Raw genomic sequence first — 21,440 nt, 5'->3', positions numbered from 1 at the left:
ATAACTGTCGCCCACCTCTAAGTGCGAATATCTGAATATCGATTGGCATTTTTTTATTTAAATATATGTTTATAATAATAGCAAAGCACTTTTCGGTTAAAAGCAGGTTTTATTTTTGTGGAATATTTGACTGATAAGTGTGATATAGCCATTTAGTTCTTCTCTGCGGCAATTGGCAGCGGCATTAAAGATCAGTTGGCAGTTCTCTTTGAGTGTAGCCACACCACCTGCTATGTATAAATATGCTGGTCCACGCATAACTGTGCTTTCTCTGCGCCAAAACCAAAACAAAACCAATTTCGCCTAGAAAAGTGTATTTTTAGAGTATTGACGTATCGGCTATCAGGAGGATGCATGTAAGAAAGTGCTCCCCAGCGTGGGGGGGACTATGCTATTTTACGAGCTGTATTTCGTATGTCCTTTTTCTTTTTGCCATCTCCCTGTTATTACTCACAACTTGACACAGACATTTTCACAGGTCACCGCCACGCACACAATCACAAATAGACACGCACACGCATACGAATACGCACATAAACACATTTGTCCAAGGGAGCGCGACAATTGCCTGAACGGCGCGGCCGGCCTTGTGGGACATTTTGCATGGAGCAGAGGATGCGATGCGATGGTCCGGCACTGGAGGAGGAAACCTAATGAGCGCGTACCGCCCACGCAATGAAACGGGCCAGAGACACACACACACACATACTAGGCAATTTTGGGCTGCTGTCCCGGATCTCGGGGTAAGCAAAAACAATAACAATGATGCACGCGATACTTAACAAACTTTTGCGCCGGGCGGACTCCCATAATTAGAATCATTGAAATAGCCATTCAACGTTCATTTGCCCTGGCCCGGACCCGTGCCAGAACTGTCCCAGCAGTGGCTTGGGGTCAGGTCTCCGTTGTGGGATGGCTGCCTGGCACGACATGTACATATGTAAGGATGTGTGTGTGTGGGCATGCCTGCCCCATGATTCAGTGCTCCGCGTGGTGAGTGAGTGCTCCCGGTCCGATCCGATCCGGTCCGGTCCGGTCCGGGTGGGTGTGTTCGGAGGTGTTGTGGCAAATGAGAAAACAATGCCCGAATAACGACTCTCCGATGTGCATTAAAAGATTTATTTCTTTGCGAATAAATGAAGTTTTTCTTTATGGCCAACAGTCACTAGCCTTTTCCACATCGTTGCCGCTTCCTGGACGCACAGGCCCGTGGCCGCGCAGCCACACCTTGTCCGCGACGAGACAGAACGATGGAGTGTAGGCGTACATTGATGGGGACATAAAGTCCCGGACACAGCTATTCCTTCTCCGCCTCCCGTGTAATCGCTGAGTAGTTAAATGCGCTCTAGTTATACGTACTTACAAGCAATGTGGGATGTCTGAGAGGACTAGCCGTAACATTAATGCCTTCTGCCCCCTTCTGTCCCATCCACACGTCAACAAATCACCGCAAATTTATTTGTCTGAGGCTCGGAGCGAGTCCTGCCTGCCTGCCTGCACGTGCAGTAATTAGGAGTGGAAACAATGGCGGAAGCAGCAGAGGAATGCAGAAGAAACCTATACAAATTCCTGTGTCCCATTAGGGTGTCGACAACGCCGGAGCATCTAAATCTGGGCTATTCAACTGATGGAACAGGGACAGGAACAGGGAATAGAAATGCATATATTGCACCTAAACATCGAAATATTATACAGATGATTTGGGATTTCTGTAGGGCCTCATAGGTTTTGGATTCTGCTCTGAGCCTTTAAAGAAGTATTATTCGTATTGTCAGCCAATTTAATTGTTAATTTTCGAGCTTTAATATAACAAAATAGTTTTCCTAAAAGCTTATGAATTGAAATCCCAGAAAAAGAGAATTTCTTTGCCTAATGCTGGACTTCTCAGATATTATTCAAGTCTGTATCCAAATCCGCACTCAGGGCGGCCACTCTTGCCCTTTGCCGATCAAGACTCTGACAGAACTGTTCCAGCCTCCGTTCAAAATTCTCCATCTGAAGCAGCTGCAACCGTCTTCTGGTATTCTCCAGACCTTTCTCCAGAAGTGCGACATCAGCATTTAGCATGTAGCAGGTTAGCAGTGCGGTTTGTCGAATTGGTAGCTGGTGCGGCCTGATGGGTGTGCATTTCTTGTTGCCATGACCGCCGCTCTTCTGCTGAATTGTCATTGGATCAACAAAGTTCTTGCAAAACTTGTCACTTACTGAATTGGTTTGCATTTGGCCCTCCTCCTTCTGGTCCATTTTTTTATTAAAAAGTTTATTTTTTTCGAATTTTGTTTCTGTAATCGAACATTACAAATTTTGATAGCTCTGTCTTTACTGAATACGATTTGTGAAATACACAAAGTCCTTGATGTTTTCTTCAGAGGTGATGTTGATCTGTTTTTAAGAAGCACGCGTCACCCATAGAATATAGCGTGGATTCTTTATTAGAACTGAATGTTTTCCAGATGAACCATTGGTAATTATTTGTTTAAGAAAAACCCTTAAGATACTTGAGGATTGACGGGCCATTGCGAATCAGCTATGTATATCTTTTGGACATCGTAGTGGAATATTTTGATTGACTTACGTATCAATTACGTATACGTGATAGGAGTCTGCGAACTTTTGCACACTTTGCGTTATCCGATGAGTTGATTATATTTCGAAAGAACGATATCGACTGGTTCCTGCCGTCTATATAGATATAGTCATACGATTTTAATGAAATTGTCGTATTTTATTTGGCGATTTTATAGGTTAATGATTTGTTCACTTAGGAACGATTTTTCGTTTGAAAATAATGCATTCTAATCTTAACAATTCAAAAAAGCGTTCTTGTGAAAGCTTCATTCACCTGGAAACATCAAAAATGATCAAATATACATGTACTATCGGTATGCTTTGTGTTAAAAAACCCACCTAGTTGTTTTTTCCCAAAAATGCCTCTGTTAATAAGTAGATTATTTGATTATCTTTCAGAAAACAAGGGTTTATTTTTGTTTCGTATACAAAATACAGTCCCTAGAAGGTTCACTATCAGGCAAGGTCGGGAAACCTATGCGATACCAACTAGATCAAAGATCCTATCAAAGGGATAGGCAAATTTTCAAGTCTGTACCATTGTACCATTGTGCTGTGAAAGAATTTGAATCAAAGGAATTCCGTTGGGGAATATTCCTAAGGCTTAACATAGAATTAGGAGTACTTTGTTTGGAATATGGAACAATGAACGAATTAAGAAATTATTTATATGTATGCTGGCAGATACAAGATATTAGGTACTCAAAGAGTACAGAGTCTACAGCTAGAATATTTGTCATTAGGTGGATACTATGCTTGTCTCTGTCTCTGCAACATTACCATGTAGTAGATCTTGTAGATCTTTAAACTTAGAAGATGAAATGGTTCCTTCCGCTTTTGCTTTTTTTCATAGAGGAATTAAATGAGCATGGCGATGGCGATGGCTAGGGCATATGTATATATGTATACCTAGTAAAGTGTATAGTTGTATGTCATTATTGGCTATCGTTTAAGATAAGATAAAGGTTATATCTTTGGTTGAGTTGCACAATGAGAATTCATGAACTTCCCTGTTCAAGAAACTTCCAGACTGCTTATAGAGTTCATAGAATTGATGTACCTTCTGCAAATTAATCTCCTGCATTCCCTTAAGACTAGTATTATCAATTATCAATTTTCATCATTGTAGTGCGATGCAATCAGGCAAATCTTCCAAAGAGCTTGGATGGAGGCATCCATCTGGTTTCTTTTGCTTCGAAATATTCTTGTGTTTGTAATTACAGGGCAGTCCCACAAGTCCCACAGAGTCCCATTTGGTCTTGGGTCATATCTACTTTCTTCTACGCGCTGCTCTGCTCTGCTCTGCTCTGGAGGCTTGCGTGTACGCTGGATGGGGGCGGGAATCGGTTGTGGGAGTGGGATGTTGGTTGTGAAATGGGCGGGGGGGTGTGGCTGGCGGCGCGTGTGGCGAGCAAATGCAAAACCTATAAATCTTTATCCAGACCGCATTATTGATTGGCACTGGCCAGAACCGGCCACGGACACGCAAATGGACATATGTTGGCCAATATTACGAATATTCATGTAAGGCACAACGCAACGCAACGCACACACCATAATGTCAAATGTGCGGGGCGTGGTGGCTGCCACACCACACCACACCACACCACACAGAGCCGCACTATGCCACATTGTTCCACCCCACTCTGTAGGAAGCAGAAGTTGTTCGACCACCAGTCCGTCCGAATAATAGGATAAATAAATAATTCAAATAAATAACGCTGAAATAAAATCAAATGCAATGACGAATTATGATGGTAAGACTGCGGCTGTGTGTGTGTGTGTGTGTGTGTGTGTGTGTATCTCGATGTTTGGCCTGTGTCCCGAATGATTGGGGAGCTCGTAAATCACTGACAATAGGGCAGATCGCACCCCTCGGGCCTTGATTAGGGAAAGAAGGCGGAAAGGGAACGGACGAGGAGGACGCTCAAGTGTCAAGTGCCAAGGGCATTCCGAATAAACAATCTACAACGAAACAAAGCACAAGAGTGTATGTGTATCTTGTATCTCTGTTTTGTCATAAATATTAAACGAACTTATCTCTTTCGTCTCGCTCTCTTGGCGAAAAATTTATCATTTGCGTCAAGTTTGTTAATTATTTATGTTGGCCATGCCTCATATTCCTCTATGCTCCTATGCAGCAACTGATTTATGTGCCAAAAGTACACACACCCCACACCCCCACCCACAGTCGTAGTCGCAGTCGCAGTCGCAGTCACAGCATAACCAGTACAGTACACACTCGATGGAGTGGACTAATTAAAGCGGTGGGGGTGGGATTGTATGCGCACACATGTATTTACAACAGGCACTTGTTAGAAAAACGATTTTTGAACACCTTTCTTAGGCTACAAGATATAAAAGATAAAAGAAAATGGAAAAGTTATTTTAATTATTTTCAGAATTTTACCACAAAATTTATAGACCCCGGTCCAATGCTTCCATTAGTGAGAGTTCTATGGGTTTCTACATAAATATTTATAAAACAACCATAATTGGGCTGCTTTTTCATATAACCTTAATTGGAACTACTCTAAACCTTGAAACTACTTTCAAGCCTCTTCCCCTTTGGGACTGTTCCAATAGCAGCTTTTATTCGAATTTTTTGGAATAACCACTTTCCCAAACGCACTTTCCATCCAATCTGCGTACCTTTCTGTGGGTCAAACTTGGCTCAACATGATCTCCAAAGGGATCCTAGGTAAAAATTACACTACCCTCTACCATTGCTTATCCTCTGATGTGTCGCTCTTGTCTTTTTAGCTCTATTGTTCATACATACTCGTACTTTCATCCATAAAAAAAGGCACTGCTCGTTGTATGAGAGTACTGTGGGTTCTTTCGAGCGAGCACTGTCCTGTCTGTTGGTTCGTTGGTTGCTTGTGACATGTGACATTGCATGACAAGTGGCAGCATAATGAAGAAGTGGCAATTATTCAGGACATACTGATTTATTGTACGGCATTTTTCAAATCAAACCTCAATCCATGATCCATGCCATGCTCCGTTCCCTGTCATTCCCTATTCTAGTTCCACGCCATTCCCTACTCCATTCCATGTCGTTCCACGTGTGCCATAGTCAGATTCGATCCGGTATTCGGTGTTCGGTGTTCGGTGTACGGTATTCGGGTTCGATTTAGATTTCGATTTCGGTGAAGTGCAATAAAGTCGAATTTAATTGCCCGTTTGAAATGAGCAAACTTAATGGACAATGACTCATTAACACTGACACGTCAAACAATAATGGCGTGTCTGGGATGTGGATGGGATGTTTGCCGAATGAGGAAAATGCGGAAAAGGGCAAGCGGAAAGGCGGAAATTGAAATAACGCTTCCTGCGAGCGACGACGACGACGAATGCGACGCACCATGAAACACGTCCATGTCCATGACAAAAGCTCGCCTCCGCACATGGCCACATCAAAAGAATGGCAACACACACAAACACACACACACACACACACACACACACTACAACATACTGGAGGTGGAGCAGGCAGGGCCAGGAGCTGGAGCTGGAGCTGGAGCTGAAGCACAAAAAAAAGCAATTAAGGACGTTGAAAGCAATCTTAAGCGCTGCTGACGGTGACAGTAACAACGCTCCGGCGAGGATGGGCCAGGAACCGGCAGCGAGTGCCGGCTGCCTTCCATGTGAACTCTGATGTCTGTGCGCGAGCGAAAGTGGAAGCCCTTAAGGATGTGACATGAAATGCTTATCAGCCCGACCCCACACACACACACACACACACACACACACACTTTTAACAAGGAAAATACACGCACCGCACTGCACCCACCCACAGACGGGCCCACTCACGCCCAGGCCATCCAGCCACACACTCAAGACAGTACGCCTAGGAAATTAGTTTTCCCACAGATAAAACTAAGAGTCCGAGTCCGAGTACGAGTACGAGTACGAGTCCGAGTATGTGTGTGTCAATTAAGCAGAAAAGCAGGAAAATGGACAGCGCATCGAATGAGTTCGATCAAAATGTAGCTGGCGTAGTGCTCTTTAAATGTTTCCCCCGCACACCCCACCGCACACGGAGAGAATTCGCCAAGTTTGTCTACAAAGTTATTGGGCAGCCATTGAATGGGACTGCGACTAATGAATAATGCCTGATTTCGCCTTCATTGCCTATGCCTGCAAGCATCTGCTGCTGTCCATACAAATTAACCAGCGACCAGCGATGCGACCTATTGCGCATTTCAGCGCCGATATTTGGCACATTGACATACGGCCTGGGCCACGTTTAATTGCAATGCAATAAAAACCAAGGTCCCAATTATGTATTCCCAAGCATCTGACACACGATTTAATGGACACCAGAGAAATATGGAACTCTAAATCAAAGCTTAAGAACTTTTTCTGAATTCAATTATGTTCAAAAACGAAACATAAAAAAAATTCTAGGACATGGCATCATAAAGAATTTCCTGTGTCATGACCAAGCAATGTACATATATTGTTTTTGCTTTCTTGGGGCTGACTTTTGTGCCTCGCCAAAGACTGTGTATATTTTGTTGGATTGTTCAGACCTAGCTGGATTCTGGGGACAGGCTCAGCTGCCTGAGATGCACAGTAAGCTAACAAGGTCTAATTAGGTATGGAACTCCTTCTAAAACTGTTTATCAAATACTATCGAGAGTCATAATTGGTCCTTTGTGTATATATTCTATCGTTAATTGAAAATTTAATCCATTCTATCAATTTGTTTAATTTCAGAGCCCTCATATCTGTGGTTTTCATGGAATCACTGACCAGAATGGTGTTCTCTGGCCTTCTCTGCCAAGTCCACCGGCATCTGCCTGGGGATTTATTCGACATCAACCTGAGGCAAGCTTATCATTAACAGATTCCGATATGAACCATCAGTATGTGTCTAACAAACAGTAAACATATGTATGTACTCTATACTAAGACGTATTCTGAGTTGCATCTGTAATAAGATTTCACGATTGAGGGGCTCGCTTCAAATACCTATTCCATAGGATGCCTATTGGCCGATTATTTTAATACCAAGAAGTGCTATAATAATTCAAGTTAGCCTGTCCTTATCTTCATTTAGCTGATACGGATTGCTTGGATTATAATCTGATTATAATCCATCTGTATAAAAGATTTCATTCCCTGGGAATTCCAAAAGGGTTATGATACATTCCCCAAAAACTCAATTTGCTGACCGGAAGAGCGCTTAACTCTGTTTAGTCCTGACAAATGGGTCAGAGGTTCATTTTCAAAAACGCCTGAGCCGAAAGGCCCAGCCCAAGCCCCCCTGAATCCACAGCAATCGTAATAAGCCAAAGGACAAGAAAATGTCCCCCCCCCCCCCACCGCGCCACAAAGGCATATCCGTCAGGAAAAAAAAAAACAAAACACAAATTTTGGGGCGCCCATTCCCGCTGTCATTCCTCACTTTTGTTTTTCTTTTGAATTTTTCATAAAGGAAACAGAAGCGAATTTTGTGGACATTAAAATGCCACAAAACGTTTTATAGTAATTTTTCATATTTTCGACGGTCGGCGGTCGAATGGTCCGCACTCCCCCGCAAAGATGGGGGTGAACAGGACAGAGGGTTTGGCTTCGGTCTCGGTTTTGGTGGGTGTTGGTGGGAGATTGTGTGCGGGCTCTGTTCGGGCTGAGGAGGGTTCCGTTCCCCGGGCGGCGGAAAGCGGCGGAAAGCGCCGGAAAGCTGTCGACATTTATGTTGATCTCACGCAGCGAAATAACACGGCGCACGCATCCTATGCTGATAAATTTTTATCTTTGTATGACAAGTTAATAATGTGCCAGTCCAGGCGCCGTCGTCTGCGACATCCTTCTGCCGGAGAATGGACGGGACCGGCCCGGGGTTACGCCATGTAGATTCCTTCATTCCTTTTGCATCCAGATCCGGACCCGCGGCATCAAATGAAAGTTGCTTTATTTTGTTGTTGTTTCTGTTGTTTCTGTTCTTATCGAAATTTCGTTAGGCCTGCCAAGGCCGTAGGTAAAGTATTTCCGTGGGCTTTTAACGGATTTATTGTGATTTTTGGGTCACGTGACTGTCGAGGAATTTGTTCAGCCTCTTTCCGCTTATAATTGCTTTTTGTTTGATTCATTCCCCTCGATAGAGCAAACACAAAGCTTGGTGGAAGAGAAATATAACTTTGATGTTTTTTTACACGGACTATTAATGGACTATTTATTTTTCTTAGTGAATATACTATATCCTATATTCTTCGTGCTTGTTTATATCAAAGTTCCCCTTGGAAGTGGGAAACCCTACTTGTGGTCCTGTGAATTTATACCCATCGATATGCACCGAGAGTGAAAAATTTTAAACAGAAAGTGTCTTCTATCACATTTTAGCATTTTTTATTTTATTCTTTATGTATATTCGGTTCGGCTGCATTGTAAAATATGCATCGAACCTAAGATACGATGCTTTAAGCGATTATTATATAAGATAATATTTTAAAGAGTGAACGGCCTTACGAGCTACGCTAAATTTCGTTAAGGGTGTTATTCAGGCATCGGATTATTAATTTTATATTTCAAGAGTTGAGATCAAAACAGAATTGTAAGGGGGCTTAGAGATGTTCTTGGTGATTTTCAGATGAGGTGCTTGGGTAATTTACCATTCAAATGAAAAGATTTTATCAAGATATATTTCGAATTTATAATAAATATAGTTCATATACCATATACCAATACCATATTCCTCTGAGGGTCGATATGCTACGATATTCAATGTTTTCCAAGCAACAAAAACACTTCCTCAATAAGATTCAGAATATCTGGTAATGTATTCCCGCTTTCGCTGTCGTTTGTACACATTTATTGCATCTTTTTGTACATATCCAAGTGCTTAAAGAACGGACCAGTGCCTGACATTTGGTCAAGGGAAATATCGAGAGAGCAACAAATTATAATGTAACGCATATTCGACAGTTTCGAACCGAAAAATTGTTTTTACATTCATATCTCGAAAGTTACGACACCCCTGGGAAGCCGGTGCTGGTCACTCAGCCACCAGGACCAGAGTCCTCCCCCCAACACTCTGGTCACATAAATAGCAAACAGCACCGTTCCCGTTCCGGACATCGTTGGGGGTCGGTTCTTCGGCATGGAATGCCACTTGCCGTTGAGTATAAATCTTGCATCGGAATCACAGGCCCAGACCAAGAGAGTGTTTAGTATGCGAAGCCACACGCGAATATTCCACATTACGATGGGGGGATACTCGGACTGGGGAAAGCTGAGCCAAGAAAACGGACGGAATGGACGGCACGGTATGGCACGGTATTGGGGCGGCAGAGAGGCAGGAGGTAAAAAATGTAATGCTATTTTTAAGGGATCCTTTTCAATTTATTATAGTTTGTGGCCTGATCGATTTCACCTTATGAATTCTACTATGAGAGTACGCATTTTAAATACATAAATAAAATTTCTAGAAGTTGGAAAAGGGCTCTAGGATACTAGGGGATAATATTATGCCTCGAAGATGATTTCAGCTTTGGGTTAATGGGGTGCTCTGCTCTTGGTATCAGCTGTGGTTTCCACTAGCCGCAAACCTGAACGGATAACAAGTAATTTTATAATTCTACATTCTTGAAAAACTCTGTAAGGTGTGAATTGAAATTATAGAATAATCAGATTAAACCTGACGCTTCCAGGCCATAAGGTTAAATAATCCAAGGGACCACAAGTCGTTTAATTGGCTTTTATTTAAGTCGAAACTTTGTTCCATTTCGTATCACTTATTCATGGCCCTCTGGAAGGCCAACTCTCTCCAGCGCCAGACCTAATCAAACGAACATCTTTGATGTTATCTGCCAACCTCTATGGGCTTTGATTCAATTGGCAAAACAATTTGGGCTATTCTAAGGGGAGAGGACAAGTCATTTGTAAATTGGGTTGGGTTATAAAATTTCATTTTTACCGCTTCATTGCCCTAATAGAAACAATTTATTGAATGCCGCTCCGAAAGCAGCTCCGAAACCTCCCCGAACTCTGGGCTCTGTCTGATGCTGTGTGGCTTAAATAAATGTAAATTTGCATTGGCCAGAACCAGTACCAGTAGCAGTAGCAGTTTCCTCATATTAACGGGGAACAGAATCCTATGATGCTCGGGGATATGATGCCAATGGATGGTGGTACCAGACCAGACCAGAGAAGAGCAGGCACCACCCGGCCTGGCCGTTGTGTCCCTTCTAAACGTTCTATAATTTGCTTATTATGCGCTTCCTGCTGCTCGCTTTTATGTTTTGCCACATTTTCTGGCACCCAGAGCCGAGCCGAGGACCAGAAACTGGGCATAAAATACGCACCCCAATTGCTTCCTTCCAGTCACAAAAACGGCGGAAGCCCCCGTGGTCGTGACCCCGTACCCTCAATGGTTCATATTTTGTCATAATTTATGTCGCTCTGGGTGTTGTTGCTGATGTTTTGGGTTGGCTTCTTCTGGTCCTGGTCCTGGTCCTGGTCCTGGTCCGCTCCAGGCCAAGCAGCACACCATCACCAGCACCGCAGCAGGCAAGACACCTTTTTTGGCAGTGGTTGATTTGCTTGCAAATTTATTAAAAATCTTCTGGTTGCTTCATTTTATTAGGGCATATCTGTCAGAAGATGCTGCGCGACAGAGGAGGGATGCTGCTACAGGATGGACTCGGATGTGCAGATGGATACAGAGCAGACACACGGATGCACTGAGACAAACAAACTTAAAGGTTGAATTCATTCATTTCGATTCGAAAATGGTAACAGCTCGGCGATCAAAGTCGTCATCGCCTAATTGGAATTCTTCGCTCAATCTTATTTATTTTTATATAATTTTTACTTTTAGGATTCCTTCCTCGTACGTGTATTTTCGCCCAGTGTATGCCTGGTTCCCCCTCGCGGCGTGGTGGCCCCGCATGTTACGCATTTCCTCTTGGGATTCCAGGGCATTGGGCGCTGTTCTTTTGATATTGTAATGTGCATAATAGGATTTTTATGACACCTTTACTGTGGGGACGGGCGGGCATCAGGCATCGCCAATGGCACCAATGGCACCAATGGCTGCTGCCTCGCTTAATCGCCAGTTTCCGCCTACCATCCATGAAGGACTGGCAGACTGGCCCCCTGTTTTCGCTGCTGATGCTCTCCTTCTTGTCACCAAAAAGTTGCAAATTTTATTGGCCGGATGTGCGGATGTGCGGCAGCGGCATGTGGATTGTGGATTGTGGATTTGCATCAGATCATGAATTTCACACGATGGTAATGGCCACATTAGCATTGACTACACGCATTTATGGCCCAGACCACCCCCCCACCCCCCAACCCCCCTCCATTCACCGGCCCAGGGGTAAGGTAAGTGCATGTGCTAAATTTTTAATATGCAAATTTCGTTTCAGGGCTGCCGCCTGTGCGCTCACCTTTCGCATTTCATTTACACTTGTGCTGCATATTTTATTGTGTTGTATGTACACGGCATTATTGCACACAAATGGCCAGTTACATATTAAGGCGAACAATAACCGCCGACTGTGTTGTCAGGACTCTGGGGGAAACCCGGATGTGAATGTGGATATGGGTCCTCCAGATGGCTGGCAAAATGCCATTTGATTCGAGCGACACTTGAGGCTGTCTCTGTCTCCTGCTCCTGCCTCGTTGCGCATCGTTTGGGAGCCCCCCCCCCCTCTTTAATGGCTGTACGGAATTAATTTCCAAAAATTTTTGTAAAGGTGTCGCCTCCCAAAAATCCTCCATGCAATTCCAAGGAGATCGATAAGTCCAGGGAGAGCTAAATTGTGGGCTTACATTGAGGTAGGTTCATCTCATTTGTAATGGTATTCACAATTAAAGTATTAATTCTTTCATTATAGGTAGGTGCATTGCTCCATACATATGCTCTTGCATTAGGCAAAAGGATGCTCTTTAGCTCATGTCCTTCTGCTTGAATAGAACGCCTGGAGCTCAGAGAGTCCTGCTACTGCAGGAACTTTTCACGCAGTAATTTATCTTAATTTTTTTAAGCAGAATAATGCATTAAGGTATGGTTAAACCAATCTAAAATGTTGTGACCAATTTTGGTTCGAATTTAGACAACTGTTCTGTTGCTAATATTAATCAAATTTGCCTTAAATATTCCTTCTCAAGAGCCCAATTTATTATTCTATCTAAATGTAAAAGTCCCATTTTGGTTGTCGAAATGTTGTTCAGATTAAACGAACAAATATTGCATGACAAAATCGTCGGAAAAGCCCCAAGGCAAACGGGTTGACAGGCAAATTAATTAACACAAAATTGCTGAATACAAATTTCTAAAAGTTCACTGCTGGTGCCCGCTCCTTTCCCCTACCCCCAACTTGGATGTTGTCCCTCCCCGCAGCCTGGTGTCGACAGTGTAGTAGTAGCTTTGGATGTTGTCAGTGTAAACACGACGTCGCATCACACCCATTGGATGCCCCCCGTCATCGGATTGGATTGTGTGAGTGTAAACATGGCGGGGCAACATTTTCAAATTCCATTAGGTCCTGTTGCTGTCTCTGTAAAGGATTCACTTGTTGACACGCCCATAACCCCATGATAAATTGTTTATTTAGTTTTAAAGGACAGAGCCTGTCCATAAAATATATGTACCCAAGCATATACTAGTACATATCTGTATCTGTATCTGTATCGTATGTCCCCTCAAGAGAGGTTCCGTCGGGTGGCCTTGACGGTTTCCCATTCGAAATCAAAGACAGGTTTGCTAATGATTCATTTTTTGGAGGTCCCTTCGCGCAGGAGAACAGTCCATCCGTGAGACTTAAGTAAATATTTTTTTGGCAGTACAAAACGTAGCGGCGGGCATTACACAAAATGCGGTTTACAATTTCAAGAGGGTGAAATCAGTCCTCTGTAAATAATTTCCACGTCAACAACAAAACACACACCAAATTGGGCTCGTACAAATTGTCGAGTGATAAATGGTCTTAACAGGATTCTATTTATTTTTTGTTTTTCTTTTGCTTTTGTTTTTGCCTTTGGTGTATTATGCGCCAGTTACTCTTCATTACATGGCCCGTGAAATGGCAGGCAGCATTACATTATTTTAGCATAAAAGTGTACATAATTTGACATTGACAATACACTGAGACACGGGAAAACAGGAACAGAAACAGGACCAAGAACAGAACCATGGACTGCAAATGGTGATGGAAATGCGAGGAGCAGTACGGGCAGGGGGCGGTGGGGCGGTGGGGAGGTGGGGAGGTGGGGTAAAAGCGCAAATTGATTAATTGGTTTGTGAGCGTCTAATTAAATAAAGCGGTTCAGGGAAATAGATCGGCACGCCCGCCCGCCCTCTGACCCGTGCCCGTGCCCGTGCCCGGACGGAGAGGCGAGTGTTAGACCCACGTCACCACGTTGAGTGGGGCTCACTGTGGATGGATGGTTGCTTTGGTTGGTTGCCTCACTGTAGGGCGGCGCGGCGGCACATTTTTACTTTTTTGTTTTTATTAATGTGACGGCTATTTGTTTCTAGTAAGCAATTACAAAGCAATTTTATAGCAATTACCTTCTTCTAACAGCTTGGTAGCAGGGACAGGGCTTTTTAATGCTGTTTAAAGGCCACCCCCCGACCACAGCCACCAAAACACCCAAATCCCCCACTCCCGTCCAGATATTGCCGGGCTCCTTGAAATATGCAACTCAGCCCGCCTGCCGCCCCGGCAGCCGGCTGTTTGCTGCCTGCTCCCGTTTCTCTAATGTAATTTTGGCTTTCGCTTTGGGACAGATGTGACCAGGGCCATGTGCTGTGAAATATTTCCTTCGTTTCTGCGTGCTTTCTCCTTGTTTTTACACCGATTTCCGTCGCATTACGGATTAGCCTGCCACGAGCTGCCGGAGCGGCATAGCATTACCCGTAATGAGATGTGGGCCATCAGACTTGTCGTAATGTTGGTTGGCAAGTACCTTTGAAATCACCTGTGCGGTTACGCCAATTACAGTAGAGTTTCCACTCCCCCCGTAATGTGGTATTAATATTAGTTTTTTGATCTGAAGGAACCATATCGGACAGTGGTAATTACGCTGGCTATGCGATTCCTTACACAAATAATAGAAGAAAAAAGTACCTAGTATATATGAAAATATGGTTTAGATTTAAAATACTCGAAAGTTATACTTTTACGACTAGGAAATAGTAAAAAATTAAAGGAAAAATAAGGTTAATTAATAATAATATTGATATATATTGATATATGTATATCAAAGAGGATATAATTTCTGGTTGATGGTAAAAAATAAACTATGTTATTAAATGCTTTATTAAAATGCAAATCGTATGATTTTATTTAACAAATTAACAAGTCAATTTAATCTCTACAATTTAAATATTTTAGAAATGCAGCTACTGGAAATTTGATTGATTTTGTATAATTATTGCTATGCAGTTAAATCTGTGGTTTCTTTGGAAATTGTATATATAAATATTTAATCTAAAGAGGCAAAACAGATTTTGGGAGTATCTTTTTTTGTTAATTATTTAAATACTATATTTAAAGAAGACAGTTATATATTTGCATCGGTTGTGATGTTTCTTTTCTTTCATTTAATATATTCTTATTGATTTTTAAAGATATGCTGGAATGCCAGTAACCAGAAAAAATAATGCGGTATAATCTTGTTAAATAAGATATCGATCAACGTAGACATGAAGATTCAGTGCCAAAGATTCAAACCTTTTAGTTCTGGAATGCCAGCTTTTTTTTTAAACTAAGCAAGGACTAATTTTTCTGATTTAATGGATTATTTCTTATTAATTCTTAATTTCTTATAAATCAAGAGAATGTATTTAAATAAATGTAGTATACTTTTTGGGGTAAAACATGCACATTCCCTGATATTGAGTCGGTGAGGTATTGTCCAGCATCGAAGGCAAGTTCAATCATGCGAAATGAATGTTTCCTTGCAGCGTTTTAATTTGTGATTCATTCAAATTAGATGTAAAATAAAAAATTCACTTTTTTGTGGGTTTTCCTCGCCCATTTCCCATTCTGAATCTGAATCGGATTCTTTGTGGAGAGCGAGCGGTAATCAAAACAAGTTGATGGAGAGATAACAGAGAAATTGTCTAAACACTGCACTGGGCACAAATATTTTCTTTTCAAAAATGCTGGGCATTCCTTTGAAGTGTGTCGCGTCTAGATCTACTTAAAGGACCTTTGTTTGCCCCATGCGACCTGCCAAACTTTTGCTCTGACTTGCGGCCCCTTCGGCTGTGGCAGACCCATTCCCATGCCCATGCCCAGACCCCATCTGAGACTTGTTAAAAGGCCATCGGCAACAGCGGCAACAGCGGCAACGGCAGTCCGGACGGAAGCTAAGGAGGCGAGGCAGGAAGTTTTCTGAAAAATTTACCGATAATGCGTAAAATTCCATTAAATCGGGTGTAATTAAATGACATTTACTTTGGCCACATTAAAAAGAGCATAAATCAGCGACTACTGCTGCAAAGCATATTTCGCCCGCGGCCCGCGGCCCCTTCGTTCCCGTCCGGCACTGGACGGAGCCCAAAAGAGGAGTGGAGTGGAGTGGAGTGGCGAGCAGGAGGATGCCGGGACACAGCTGGGAATGAGGAAAAGTTTCTCCCTCGTTTGCGTACGAAAAAGCCAAAACAAATATGGGGTGAACAGCTTTTGCTTGGCCCGCGTTGGGGATGGGGTGATGGAGGTGTGGGCCAAACGACGCGGAATCTGTAAAGAAACCTAATTTATTGAAAAATTGTTTCTTGGGGTGTGTCGTCGTCGTCGTCCTCGGCCTCGGCCTCGGCCTCGGCCTCGTCTTGGTTTGACTTGACTTGACTTTGCCTCGACCGAGGGCCTGCTGTGACCTTTTCTCTGGCTTTTTGTTTGTGTTCACAGTGTTATAAAGACAACATTCTACTACTTAATGTCCGTTGTTCCTACTCTCCCCCCATCCCAGGACTCTGGCCCGCGGTGGCACTTGCCACAGACTTTGGCCTGCCTTTGTAGAACATAAAAAAATTGTGCATCAAAGAGCAAGTTTTGTGTTTTCCATTCCAGGTTCTCCCCCCCTACTGTCAGCCTGCTAAAAGCCTCAAAATCTTGCATTAAAAACGGAAACAAAATATTACTTTTAGGATGGCCGCATTTACGTACCTACAAACTTAACTTTTCCCCCATATTCTTTTTTCATTAGAGGCCACAGTAAATCATCGTTGTGCGAGTGAGTGTACGAGTACGAGTAGTATGTGCCTGGAATGAGCGGTCGAAAATCAATAGCGTGAGACACTCCAGACAAAGCCAACAGGAGGCAACCCTTTCAATCAGCAGCATCAGATGTACGACGAGTATTCTCCACGCGTCGATGGCCATCAGCAGCCCCGAGGACACGGACACAATGCGATGCGATGCGATGCTATCGCAGATCAAGTTTCTTTAACCTCCCCATCAATTAAAGTAAAAGGCTTTTTCTTTATTTTATCTATTGTGGCTTTTGGTCCAGCTGTCCAGCCGTATTTCGTAGAATTTTCAGTGAAATTTCAATATTTATAAATTTAAAATTAATTAATAAAATTCAATAGCAGTCATAAATATAAATTTCTCTTATGAACTTGATGTTAAATCGAATAGAATTTAAATATTTTAAGAAACTATGTATATTATGCTATTCCAAAGGTGTTTAGTGAAAGGTTTTTGTAGGATATGCGTCTCTTTCTGCATCTGTATAAATATATTTGAAATATTTGAAATATGAAGATCTTTGATCAAAAATACTTTTCATTACGAGTATTTATAGACTACAGCACCAGGGTATACTTGATATAAGCTATAAGTATCTTCTATAAGATGTGTATCCCTTCGACAATGGAAATTATTCCCATATTTCAAGAATAAGCGTCGTCCTTAGGCTTTTAGTATTTGACAAACTTAAAAGATGTTTTAGCCTAAAATTAGATATAAAAGTACATATTAAGCCAGGTAATAATCAATCATTTGTCATGATGGTTCATTACACAAAAAAAGTCCTAAAACTGTAAATTGAAGATTTGTTCCGATGTTAGATGACCTTTTCCTTCCCTTCTTCAGACCAGACCGCTTTAGTTGTCATTTCAATTTGAGAAATCTTTAACTCATTTCTCAAACGTAGTGTCCCCATGCCATTGGCCAAAGAAACACGTACTTATGGAGTGTACATACAGTGTGTATGTGGGAATGTTTGCCTAACGAATATAACTATTTGTGGGCAAACACACTCGAGAAAAACTCGACCAACTTGTGGGTCAGATAGGGTCAGAGATATTTGCTGCTGCTGCTGGTTAGTGGTGCTTCCTGTTTCCTTTTTCCTGTTTCTTCCTGCTGGCAGTTAATCGCCCTCAATTGCCTCGAAAGAGTAACTTACACACGCTTTTCACGCACAAAATACGCCGACAGCGCTCCCTCATTGGCAAAAGCCCACAACAATATTTGTCTTTGACCCTATTATTTACTAAATTACCTTTTCCTTTCGGCGAAACCCACACCGCTGCCACCCCACAACACACCACCACCCCATTGCCATTCCCATGATGCTGATGGCCATATGCTTGGCTCTGGGTCTGGGTCTGGGTCTCTCTCTCTTACTGGCAACTCGCTAAGGCACTCGTCAAGGCATCTGCAGGTGAATTTATTTCTTTTGCTCGGGTTAATCCACTACAAAAACAACAACAACAACAGCAGCAGCAGCAGCAGCAGCACAACTCTCAACTGGAACTCAATGGAGCCCAACCCCGAGCGAGATCTCAACTAACCTGCCACTGCCACTGCCACTGCCACTGCCACTGACTTTGCCCCAAAACACACACAAATACGACTGCGACTACGACTACCACTACCACTACGAATGCGAATACCAAGAACATCGGAGGAAGCTCTCGACTGGCTGGCATACTGAGAGACTGCCTGAAGTGAGCAAGCAGCCGTGCCGCACCTGCCCCTGCCCCTGCCACTGCCCCTCAGTGGCCCGAGGAGCTAAACGTGTGTGTACAAAGTGATTATAATTTCTTTAAGTGATTTCAGCATTACCTCAAGGTATTTCGCCTTAATTGAAAACCGTTCCGTTAAATGGCTGTGGCGGCCGTGTTTGTGGTTGAATGCGAATGCTCAACTCCAAAAACTTGCACACCACACCACACCACACCACACCAGTGTATTCACCAGTGATTAACTCTATGGAGCATTTATTGTACGGATCAGCTGGCAGTGTGCGTGCGTGTGTGGATGGATATCTTTGGGGGTTTTTTTTTAAGGTATACCAAGATGTCAGTGTGGATACACCAAACACCACGGATGGCGCCAACCATCAAATGCGTGTAATAGTTGGCTGAATGGGGATACGCGGGTTTTGGTTTGCTCTTCGACATATTTAGACAATAGTTGGCGTGTTTACTGTGGGTTCCCTGGGGTACTCCTTCGAAAATACTTTGAGTTTCGGCATTAAGACATCTCTTTCTGGTCATGACAATTATTGTTGGTTGTCAACAGTTTTAGATATTACCCTTTATCGAGTACTATAATGATGTTCTTAGTGAAACCATTTAATTGTTATTTTTTAGGTATTTTATTATTTTGTTTGTTACATAAAGAAAGTTTTCACACTGCAGGTTTTTTATGTCACGGAAATAAAGGTTTAAATGATTGAGCTTTTTTGAATATAATACATTTTTACTTTTTACCATTTTATTTATAATATTTTGGAACCCAGAAGTGGTACAAACTTATTGTCTAATTTTGTACATCGAGCGCATATCCGAGAGGCTTACCGTTTCCCTCGAAAACTCTGTTTTATGTCCAGGTATAATTTAATATTCGTATATTTTGTCACGTCTTTTTGTTGCTTGAGATGCATAGGACCGGCAAGTTACCATATTTTAGGAAAAAAATTCAAATAATCTATATTAATCCTTTGAAGCAATAGCATTTTTGTTCGTAGCTTTAGGTCTGATTTTTCTACCATTCTTTCCATGACTCCTTCTTGTATATTCTTTCAGAAATCGGTAAAACAATTTAAAACTGGAAGTAACCAAACCCTCAACCCGTGTCAACGTTCCCTCTGGCACTATGGATTATGCAGCTAGAGAAGAAAAAAAAAAAAAATGGTCGAGTCGAAAAAAAAAAAATGTTTGCAATTGCAAGCGGTTTGAAGCTTTCTCTCTCTCTCTGTCGTTCTTGTTTTTAATTAGTTTCCCAACGACTGTATGGTTTTTTTTTTTTTTTTGCGGCCTCGCCTGGCAGCCACGGTGCAAAAGTTTTTTCTGCGTGCAAGTTTTTCGATTTCGGCATTGGCCGGGGCAAACGCATTCCTGCGTTGGAGGGGGCTTGGCATGTAGTTATATTTGGTCATAAATAAATGGACATGCCATAGAAGAAGTGACCCTCAGCAGCGAGCACTTTCAGCCCGGTCATAATTCCTTGACAACGGTTTGCATTATTCACATAAAAGTTTATGGCAATGGCCCATTCAAGCCATTCAAGGAAGGCAACGCACCATCAACCATCACCATCTCAGTACCGTCCCGTTCCGGCCCGTACCGTCCCGGTACATTTGCATTTTAAACATTAATAGGTGCATAATTTAAAAAAGCTAGAACAAATGAGGCCGCTGTGGGCTAACAACGGGTTAATTAATAATTCCCAGCCTTAAAACCTAACGTGTACTTATTTGGGGGATCCATTCGACAAATGGCAACTCTTTAAAAGGGTTTACTGTCTTTAAGTCCCCGCGCAGCGCAGCCAGCCCCCTTTTTTTGTTTTTTTTGTTTTTTTTTGTTTAGACCGAGAACTCCTGAACTTTTTTCCTTTGTGTTTTTTAATTTTAATTATTATTACGAGAATGTCCAATAAGGCGCGCGCTCCGCCTGAGAGCAGGACAGTCTATGGTTATGGCGGGGGTGCTCTCTGTCCATCCCCCCGTTCTTAATTTTTTTTTTGGGATGTATCCCCCTGGCGAATGGGTATCCGAAACCGAAACCGAATCCAGCAGGGCAAACTTTCGCTGAGTCCCGGCAATTACTATCAGCCTTCCGTTTGCCAGAGGTCCCTGCTCTTAATGAAGCCATCCTGCCATTCGCATCCGCATCCGCATCCTTTTGCCACCATCACATGGTGTTGGCTGTTGGCTGTTGGCTCTTGGCTGTTGCATTGGGCTCTTAGTCTTGGTCTCGTCTCGGACTACTTTGCTCTTCTGTCGTCAGGAGATTGTCGTTTTTAATCTCAAGCGTGGTTATGTCAGGGGTGGGGTGTTATGATGGTGTTGGGGCTGGGGCTGGGGCTGGGGCAACACTTAGAGGGTAAGGGTAGTTCGACTACGGGCATGTTTCGGTTCGGTCTGCTTTTCGGGTGGGTGGGGTCTGGGGTGCCAAAATGATTGCGAAATTGAATTTTCAATTTTATTTTTCGAATAAAAAATTCAAAAGCAAAAGGCAACAGCCAGGAACCAGCAGCCAGCAACCAGAAAGGCAAAAGCGCTCTCCCGTATCCAAAAAATATTTATTGCATATAAACTTTTATTACAATTTGTGTTTATTTGCTCAACCTCTTTTCAATTAGAAACCAGAGAAAGACAGAGAGGGAGAGAGAGAGAGAGAGAGAGAGAGAGAGAGAGCGTGGTTAACGTCGTAAAACAAATCACAAAAAGTACAAAAATATGGCAGCCGAAATGAAAGAATTTTCAGCAATATCGTATGTATCGTATATATATAATATATCTACGATATACTACATTTTGCCTATCGATAATCGATAGAGCATCTTGAGCTTTTGCCGCTCTGGTCACACTATCGACTTTTCCGAGAAACCAAGCCAAGCCAAGCCGAGTGATTTTTTCTTTGTCATTTCTATAATTATTTCTGTGTATTTGTATAA

General features: G+C 42.6%; 1 protein-coding gene and 1 long non-coding RNA gene across 6 annotated transcripts; one reads left to right on the top strand and one right to left on the bottom strand.

The window, feature by feature from the left end:
- The first annotated feature begins 268 nt into the window (after positions 1-268).
- Positions 269-12,280, top strand: LOC113566300. 4 transcript variants are annotated; one of them, XR_003409048.1, is made up of 5 exons: positions 269-356; positions 479-743; positions 11,162-11,309; positions 11,396-11,808; positions 11,946-12,280. It is a non-coding gene; the product is annotated as an uncharacterized LOC113566300 (long non-coding RNA). The 4 variants fall into 4 exon arrangements; XR_003409046.1 differs by having other exon boundaries at positions 269-412; XR_003409045.1 differs by having other exon boundaries at positions 269-412; positions 467-743.
- LOC6599334 lies at positions 1,763-2,284 on the bottom strand. 2 transcript variants are annotated; one of them, XM_026991353.1, is made up of 2 exons: positions 2,206-2,284; positions 1,763-2,157 (listed from the first exon to the last, which is right to left on the bottom strand). In XM_026991353.1, exons 1-2 carry the CDS (start codon positions 2,242-2,244, stop codon positions 1,885-1,887), a joined length of 312 nt encoding a protein of 103 aa, XP_026847154.1. In that variant the 5' UTR covers positions 2,245-2,284; the 3' UTR covers positions 1,763-1,884. The 2 variants fall into 2 exon arrangements, with proteins under 2 accessions (XP_026847154.1, XP_026847155.1); XM_026991354.1 differs by having other exon boundaries at positions 1,763-2,154.
- Positions 12,281-21,440: the final 9,160 nt, after the last annotated feature.

The sequence above is a fragment of the Drosophila persimilis genome, unplaced genomic scaffold (assembly GCF_003286085.1).
Source record: "Drosophila persimilis strain 14011-0111.01,24,50 unplaced genomic scaffold, DperRS2 tig00000663-arrow-arrow-pilon, whole genome shotgun sequence".
NCBI classification, from domain to species: Eukaryota; Metazoa; Arthropoda; class Insecta; order Diptera; family Drosophilidae; genus Drosophila; species Drosophila persimilis.
The sequence above is the reverse complement of the archived record's forward strand: the minus strand, read 5'-3'. Positions and strand labels throughout refer to the sequence as shown.